The 9,502-nt window shown below is 39.1% G+C and overlaps 1 protein-coding gene across 1 annotated transcript in view; it reads right to left on the reverse strand.

Moving 5' to 3' along the window:
• Positions 1 to 6,031: 6,031 nt before the first annotated feature.
• NDUFS4 (NADH:ubiquinone oxidoreductase subunit S4) overlaps positions 6,032 to 9,502 on the reverse strand; it is a 107,758-nt gene continuing 104,287 nt past the window's right edge. Inside the window, exon 5 of the mRNA XM_004703621.2 lies at positions 6,032 to 6,250. Within this exon, the coding sequence (XP_004703678.1) occupies positions 6,147 to 6,250 (104 nt within the window). The 3' untranslated portion in view covers positions 6,032 to 6,146. The remainder of the gene's footprint in view (positions 6,251 to 9,502) is intronic.

Raw genomic sequence — 9,502 nt, forward strand, 5'->3', positions numbered from 1 at the left:
ATATTTAAAGTTAAGATATTTGAGATATAGTATCAAATCATGGATTCTTAGACATGACACCAAAGGTATAGGCAACGAAAGTCTAATTAGAAAAATGAGGTCTCATCAAATTAAAACTGTGTATCAAAGGACTTTGTCTACAAAGTGAACAGGCAACCTATGGATTGGGAGAAAAAAGTTGGAATCTGTGCAGCAGACAAAGATGTAAAATTCAGGACTTATAAAGTACAATTACAACTTGAAAAAGATGAACAATCTAACTGAAAAACAGGCAAAGGACCTGAATGGATATTTCACCAAAGAGCATATACAAATGGCAAACAAGCACATGAAACGATGACAAACGTTATTACTCATTAAGATGCAAATCAAGCCACAATGATACACATCACTCCTAGGTAAATAAGTAAAAAAAAAAATGCTACAAAATCATCGACATCTTTATTAAATAAAAATATCAAAATGTGAAGGTATTGTTTCTCCATGTCTATATACTTCTGAAGGTAGAAGCTCAGGTGGTGTAGTGGGTTACGCATTGGGCTGCTAACCACACGGATGGACAATAGTTCGAAACCACCAGCTGTTCTGCAGGAAAAAGGAGGCTTTCTACTCCTGTAGAGTTGCAGTAGCCTAAAATCGGTTGTAATAATTGCACAACTCTTTGTAAAAAAGCTGTTATTACTTTTTTTAAGTGAGCCAAAGGAAAAGAAAGGGGAAAAAAGTACAAGCCATCGTGCTTTAAGTTCTCTCACGGAAGAGGACATTGTTGTCTCATGCGCAGTGCACACTGCGAAGCTTTCTGTGCTGGTAACCAGGGAGTGTCTTCCATTCCTGGACTCACCGGAAGTCAATGCGGCTTTTTATTAACTTTTAAAGCTATTTTACACTCATGTACATGAAACACGAACAATAGTTTTCTCCTCCTACCCCACCCAGACCAGTTACAGCCTGAGAAACCTGTGGGACGGTTCTACCTGTCCTATCGGGTCGCTCGGAGCTGGAAGAGCCTTGATGGCAGAGCGTGCTTTGTTTGTTGAGTCTTTCCTCAAAGAACTCTGCCCTCTTCAATCTACACAACACCAAAACTGCACTCTAGGGAGGGACTCAAATTATGTTCCTTTGAGATGTTCTTTGAGTTACGGGAACAAAGCAGTTGGGAAGATCAGGTGGTAGGGGAGATGAGGGAAGGCTGCCCAATGGGATGCTCCTAGGGCAGTTCTTGGGATCCTCAACGGCGGGCGGGCATGTTGCTGTCCTGGGAAAGCAGTCAGCAGAGTAACTGTCCTGGTTCTTTCCTCCCAATGCAGTTTTCATTAAAAAAAAACAAAACAACTTTGTAACACACCTCAGTGATCATCCATGTTCTTTGGGGAAAATCTATCCAGATGATTACTTTGGGATCCTCCCTGGCCACACGGACAAGCAAACATGGTTGCTACAACCTCTCAGCTGACCTGTCTCGGATTAACTGGCCCAGCTGACCTGCATGGAAGCCATTGTTCTGGTGGGACCTTTCTCTGGATTGTATTAGTAAACCCAAGATTCAAGCCATAAAATCTTCAGTAACTTCAATCTTGCTTAAAACAATGGAAAAAAACAGCCCTTTGAGCGTACTGATTTACACACAATGCTTCTGGCACCCATTCAGCTAAAAGCAAGCCACACACTTGCTTAAAATTGAAAGTGCCAAACCATCTGATTCCCAACTGTAGTTGCTAACACAGACATCAATAATAGTAATTTTTCAGTCTTCTCTCACCAGTTTCTGGACTTCAGATAGTTTCTTCACTCTTCAAAGTTGACTATCTTACCCTCTCCTGGCTCGTCTTTGAGGTTTTCTCCCAAGCTTCCTTAAAACACTTGGTTCATTTAAGAACTTTAGATGGTGCAGGATTCCTATAAGCTGGCCATAAGAGTCAACAATGTGGGAAGATGTCCACTTGGGTTTTGTTAACATTTTGTTATTGGCCGTGCAATGCAGTGAGTTATTTAATATGGCTCTTCCAGTCTTTGCCTTTGTTCCACTGACCAAGGGACCATCATTTTCCTGATGGGTCTAGAGGGAAGATACTGATTGGCTTATATAACTCAGGTGTGATTAACAGTTAAATATGTTTCCATTCTGTTGGGTACAGACTCTGCACTACCAGCAAGACGAGAAGCTGGAATGGAGCACATCCAACCTTCTTGATTCTCCAAGAGATTTGATACTGGAAGAGTGGCAAAGGAGCAGCAGAAGCAGCACCATGAGTCAGAGCATGAGATGGAGTGGTGGACTGCTAGTGCAAGAGCAAGTATAGCTGAGTGCTTTAGGGTCAGAGGCTGGCTTGTGGAGTGGGGTCCTTCTGGACACTTAATTGGGGGAGCTGGATTTATTGACCCAGGGAGCTGGGTGCCTTCTGGTTGAAGACTATAGTGGAGTGGCATACCCACTGGGCATTTGTTGGCAGCCCTGAGCTTTGTAACATTACCTGAAAAGGGCAGAGAGGCCAGGCCAAGAAGCTTGCCTGCAGGCACAGCAGAGAAGAAACTGTCCTGATTGAACCACTGTATACTGGGCAAATTGAAACCTGTTTCACTTCTAATAAACCCTGTATTTGTGAGCTGGTCTGTGAATTCTATGAGGCAACTGCAAACAATTATGGAACCCAGCTGAACAGTAAATAGTAGTGTGGGAGGAATGGTTGTTGTCAGATTCAGATAAAAAAAAGGATGGAGGGTAGCGTTAAGGGTGATCTCTCTGCCTTGTGGCAATTAGCCTTGGGGTACTGTGCATTTGGATTCACCTTCTCTCATGTAGCCAGAAGAGGTCAGATGTGGCCTCTATGCCATTTTTACACTCCTAACTTCAAAATAAATTTTTTCCATGGCACAGAAAGTATTTTTTTTAAAACACTCTAATGAGACTAAGTGTATTATTGAAAGAATTCGTCTAGAGTATTCCGCTGATTAGAGACAGGCTGTAACATGTTTGTCTGGAGTATGTGCAGGTTTGAACTGGTACTTTGGTAGCAATGCTTGTTTACTCATATACTTGCCAACTAACAGCAGTGATGCTGATCGAAACGTGTACACCGATGTTCACTGCGGCACCACTCACAATAGCCAAAACGTTTAATAGGTGAGTGAATAAATAAAATATAGTATGTACACATAATGGATTCTATTATTCTGTAATAAAGAGATAAATCCTGACACATGCCACAACATGGATGAATCTTTGCATTGCTGAGTAAAATTAAGTTAGTAACAAAAAGGTAAATACAATATGATTCAACTAATATGAAACACTAAAAATATGCAAATATATGAGAGGGAGGGAAAGGGAAAAGAAAATTGGCTACCAATGAGTTTCTGTTTATGGTGATAAACGATGTGGCAATGGATATTGGTAATGTTCCCAAATCATTGATGTAACTGGATGCAGTGAATTGTGAAGAGTGAAGAATGTTCAATTGGCAATTGTTTTGTTATGTACATTTTTATAACAATTAAAAAGCTAAGATAAAGAAAAAGAGGAACAAAAATATCTTTCCCATCATCCCAAGCAATGGTAACCAGCAAAATCACTGTTAATAATTTCTTCTATGCCATTCTCAAAATTTTCTAGGTACATATGCCATCTTTTATTAAAAAACAATATATTTTCACTGTCATCCCAAATCACATTGTACTGATATGTTTTTAGTTAGCTATATAATATTTAATTTAATAATTCTTTTCTTAATAGACATTTTAAGTTTATTAAGTATTAGAAATAATTGTGCAATAACTGTTCATTTATGTTCATAGATGATCTTCCTAGGAGAATACGTTTTGAAATAATATATATATTGAAAGGTGACCCAACAGAATGCACAAATTATAACAGGACAGTATCATTGATATCACATGGAAATAAAATTTTGTCGAAGATCGCCCAACAATGGTGGCTGCAGTATATCGACAGGGAACTTCAGGCCTGATTTGGAAGAGGACATGACATGGAACATTACTGATGTCAAATGGGCCTTGGCTGAAAAAAGAGAATACCAAAAAGATGTTTACTTATGCTTCATTGACTATGCCAAGGCATTCAACTGTGTGGATCACAACAAACTATGGAAAACCTTGAGAAGAATGGAAATTCTGAACACTCATTGTGCTCATGCAGAACCTATACATAGACCACGGGGCAGTTGTGGGAACACAAGGGAATACTGCATGATTTGAAATCAGGAAAGGTGTGCATTAAGGCTGTATCCTCTCACCATACTTATTCAATCATATGCTGAGCAAATAATCAGATAAGAATTTGGCATCAGGATAAGAGGAAGGCTTATTAAGGATCTGTGATATGCAGATGACACAACCTTGCTTTCTCAAAGTGAGGACTTGAAGCACCTGCTGATGAAGATCAAGGGCTGAAGCCGTCGAATAGATTACAACTCAATGTAAAGAAAACATAGAAAATACTCAAAACTAGACCAATAAGCAACGTCATGACAAACAGAGAAAAGATGGAAGCTGTCAATGATCTATAATCACTGATTATGACAGCAGCAGTCCTGATGTCAAATGCCACATTACATTGGGTAAATTGGCTGTGCAAGACCTCTTTAAAGTATTGAAAAACCAAGATGCTACTTTGAGGACAAAAGTGCTCCTGAGCCAAATACCCAAGCTACGGTTTTCAATGGCCTCATCTGCACATGAAAATGCAATGCTCAGTAAGGGAGCCTAAAGAATGGCTGCATTTGAAGGATGGTGCTGGTGAAGAATACAGAAATTACCATGGGCTGCCAAAAGAACAAACCCATCTGTCTCGGAAGAAGTATGGTCAGAACGCTCCTTAGAGGCTAGGACGGCAAGAGTGTCTCACATACTTTGGACATGTTGTGAGGAGGGACCAGCCCCTGGAGCACGTCAGACTTGGTAAAGAAGAGGGGTAGCCAAAAAGAGATGGGCCTTTGATGAGATGGAGTGACACAGTGGCTCCAACACACTAATTGTGAGGATGGCACAGGGCCAGGCAGTGTTCATTCTGTTGTGCACAGGTAACCACGAATGGAACTGACTAAAAGGTACCCACCACCACCACCACCACCAAGAACATCTGGAAAAAATACCTCCTACATGTTTTCCAAACTCAATTGTACAGAGGTATGTTTCTTGGTTTTAAATTGGGCTAGATAAATGTGCTTAATATTTTTATGAAAAGTAAATTTGAGAAATATATATATCTATGATTTAAAAAGAAATTATAGATAATATTAGCCACACATGAACATTATCTGCCATTAATCAACTCTATTTCTTTATAATTAAAGTTTTTTAAAATATAGACTTTGAAGACAAGAGAAACTTAGGTTCAAGTCCCAACTCTGGCACTCATGTGTCTTAAACAGGTTATTCTTCCACGCCTGATTTATTATTTACAAAACAGGGAAAATTATAGTATCTATCTAACAGTGCTTTGTGGGATAAGTATATAAAGTGTTTATTACAGAGACAGGGAAAAGTTTGACCTCAAAAATTCATACAATATGACGCATTGATAAACTACAAACAATAAAAGCATATTATCTATGTATATTTCTAAAAAAATAGCAGTGACAACAATAATCCTCAAAATGAAGTGATGATGGTCACTTTAGGAGAATCTTTGCATTTCATAAAATAAAATATTCACAAGTCCTTCCCAATCATGAAGTAGTTATTGTGGGCAGAAATTGGTATGGGAGAAAATTTATTCAGGTTCAAAGTACCTTACAGAATAAATACAGAACTCAAGGAATTAGGTTTGTCAGATTATAATGCTATCATGCACTTCTCTAATTATAATACAACAAAAGAATTTCTACAGCAGAAGTTTCCTAACAATGGCTACAGTTTATAAATAATACTTCAAGCGTTCCATTGAATAGCTCCTAAATACAAAATTTCCTAGAGGTAGGATCACCTCGTATCTTCACTATATATAGGAAATTTGTTACATGTTCAATTTGAGACATCAAAAAAGATATTTTAAACAGACACCACGAAATGCATCTGTAGTTTAAAGGTCAAATTTATTAGGAGATTAAGAGCTGTATTATACAAGGACTATAAATACTGCACAGCTGACTTTATTCACGGTCAAGTACAGCAATATAGTCAGTGCCAACCTATTTTGTGGATACCCTTGTTCTTTTGTTCCAAGAAAAGTTTGCACCATAAGACTTGGACTTGGGTTTCGGAACTTTCCTCTCTTCAATGTCATAGCTCCATCCTGGAAGAGAAAACACAGCAACAGAATTAAAGAAATCTGAGGAACACAGCAACCAGAGGCTGACTTTGATAAATTTAGTGTTCATTTGTCATCAGGAGTAAATGCCAACACATATGAAATATAAATACCGACTTGGTAATCTGTTCCCTTATAATTCTGTGTAGCAAGAGGGTCCCAAACATTCCCTGAAGATGATTTACTACATCTCGAATTAAAGGTGTCACCTATGATTCAGTTTTTCCTTGCTGAATATTCCTTTTTCAATTACTGCAGGCTGTGTGTCATGGAGAAATGTCTATTTCTTTATGTGGGTTAACCTGTGACTTCCTTAAGTAATTGTAGTGATAAGCAACGAAAAATGTAACCTGTCTTTTCCAAAAGTGAGTGTCTTTACAGCGCACGTGCGCACACACACACACACACACACACACACACAGTTGGAATAAGAGCACCAGGTTTAGCCACCTAGATTTGGGATAGGTTACTGATTATTAAAAAAAATAATAAATTTCAAAATTGTTTCAAGATCTATCTTCATTAAAATCACAAAGAAGTACTTGATAAAAATATAATTTTTAGGCTTCACCAAAGGCCCCCTGAATCAGAAAGTTTTGTTTGTTTTCGTCTTTTATGTAACTTTTTACTGTCAATTAGATAGGGGTTTATTTTCAGTTCATCAATTTTGTCTTCAATAACGTAAACTGCTTATCAACCTCCCACTACTAGCTTTCCCTGCCCCTTCTTTGATTTCTCTTTGCCCTCTTGCTCCCAAAGTTAGATTAGAATCTGCTGGGGCTAGTGGATCAGAATTTTTAACTATTATTTGCAGGAGATTTTTATGTATAGAATTTTGAGAACTGTCTACTCTCTTACAAGAGTTTGAATCTTCCCTTCAAAGGCCTTTCAGTGTTGAGTTAATTTTTAAACATTTACTTATGACTATGTCTTCTACTTTCATTTAAATTCAGTTGTTTTAGTTCTCTTCTTGACATGTGGTACAACCTAATCAACAATCTCTTTCTCGAAAATATAATCATGCCATCTTTCTAATCCCTAAGCTAAACCACCCTGTAACTTTCATGTTTCTTTATAAGAGCCATTTCCCATCCCTTTAGTTATTTATCACTCATTTCTCTCATGACTTTCTTCAAATTACTTACCATGAAATGTGGGAGTTTCATGGTTGTATCATGCAATCATATATGAAATGCCCCAACTGAATATTACTTAGCATGCATTTTTTTGCTGAAACCAAAGAGGACTTGAAGCATGTACTGACGAAGATCAAACTCTAGCCCTTAGTATGGATCACAACTGAGTATAAAGAAAACAAATATGCTCACAACTTGACCAATCAAACAGATCATGATAAATGGAAGAAAGATGGAAATAGTCAAGGATTTAATTTTACTTAGATCCACCATCAACATTCATGGAAGTAATAGCCAAGAAGTCAAATGATGCACTGCAATGGGCACATCTGCTGCACACGAGTCTTTAACGTGTTCTAGAGCAGAGATGGCACTTTGAGAAATAAGGTTCAGCTCATGCAAGCCATGGTAATTTTTGAAAAAATCATTTTATTGGGAAGCCATAGTATTTTTAATCTCTTCATACCCACATGGAAGCTAGACAATGAGTACAGAAGACTACAGAAGAAATGAGGCATTTGAATTATGTGGTTGGTATAAAATATTTACAGTATCAAAGTCAATGAGAAAACAAACGAATTAGTCTTGGAGGGAAGTAGAACCAAAATGCTCCTGAGAAGTGAGGATAGTGAGACTTTGCCCTAGTACACTGCGCATGCTATCAGGAGAGACCATGTCCTGATACAGGGCATCAAGCTTGGTAAAGTAGGGGCTTCCCTAAAAGAGGAAGACCCTTGATAAGATGGATTGACACAGTGGCTCCATCAGTGCGTTCCAACAAAGTAACTGATTGTGAATATGGCGCAAGACTGGGCTGTACAGCAGTTCTCCTCTACCTGGAAGCACGGCGTGTCAGAAATTACTCAGTGGGTGGTAGGTGCCACCAAACTGCTTCGACTCATAGTGACTCCATGCAACAACCTACTTTGTAGTAAGCTCCAAGTGTGGATTATCCAATGAGCAAGGTGGAAAGTTTGTACAACAGTTCACAACAGATTAGTTAACTCAGTCTACCTGGCTTACTGGTACTCTCTCTATTCCTGTCAGTGATTGTAAATATGAAGAAGCTTTGATCCTGTAGGATGGTGCTGTGTTACTGGGAGAGAGGCAAACACCAGCTATACCGATAAGCAAAATCTACGATGTGATGGAAAAGAAATGTGAAATTGTTCACTACAGACTAGTAAGTAAGCACAAGTAAATATGTGCTTACTTCACTCATCAAATAATCTGATACTTGTCAGTACTCAGCAAATGTTAAATTATTTATTTCCCAAATATGATTGATCACGACTAGTAACATATTATCTACATAAAGTACAAAAACATTTTCATTACACTTAAGTTCACTAATCTTGGACTTCAATTTTTGATGCTCAGGATATAGTCTATGATCATAAAGCTAGTAAAGGACCAGGCACGGTTTTGTTCCATTACATAAGGTGGCTGAGAGCCATCTCAATGGCAACCAACAGCCACTTGACCTCATTATTCATACAGAAAGGGGTTTTGGTAAAAAATTAATAACTGAGTAAGACTAACATAATTTATATAAACTTATTACAAATTTCACAAGCATGGCCTGTTTTAGTTGGCAAATGTTGCTGATATTTAAAAAAAGGAAGAAATGGGTAGCGGGGGCACAGGGCGCTAACCCACCCAAGGGGAGGGTATTGTTTATACCTCCACAGGAAAAGAGGGACCAGACTTCAACCCAGTGCTCCAAGGTGTGAAGACAATATGCCGGCGCGGAGTAGGGAACCAGTGGAGAGGCCTGGGGGGCTGGTCCCAGGCCCAAATACTAAGTGCATGCCTGCCCCTCCCCTGAGAAGAATGTATCTCAAAGGATGGCACTGAATCTGCAGCTTCAGGAGAAAGATATAGCTGACCAGAGCACACAGGAGCAGATGACGGGGAGGAGGTGAGACTGGAGCACATCCTGGCCCACCAGGCCTTGAGAACGATGACTCCAATTAGAGCAGCCAGCCCAAAGAGAGGACCTCATGGCCAGCCCCACTATGAGACATGATGCCCCTCACTGACCCATGGCCCTGCGGGGGACAACACCAGAGACACAGTGTGGGAATTGCACCCGATCTGA

This window comes from Echinops telfairi, unplaced genomic scaffold, assembly GCF_000313985.2.
Source record: "Echinops telfairi isolate 266 unplaced genomic scaffold, ASM31398v2 ScPeMD7_7469;HRSCAF=8507_1, whole genome shotgun sequence".
Taxonomy (NCBI): domain Eukaryota; kingdom Metazoa; phylum Chordata; class Mammalia; order Afrosoricida; family Tenrecidae; genus Echinops; species Echinops telfairi.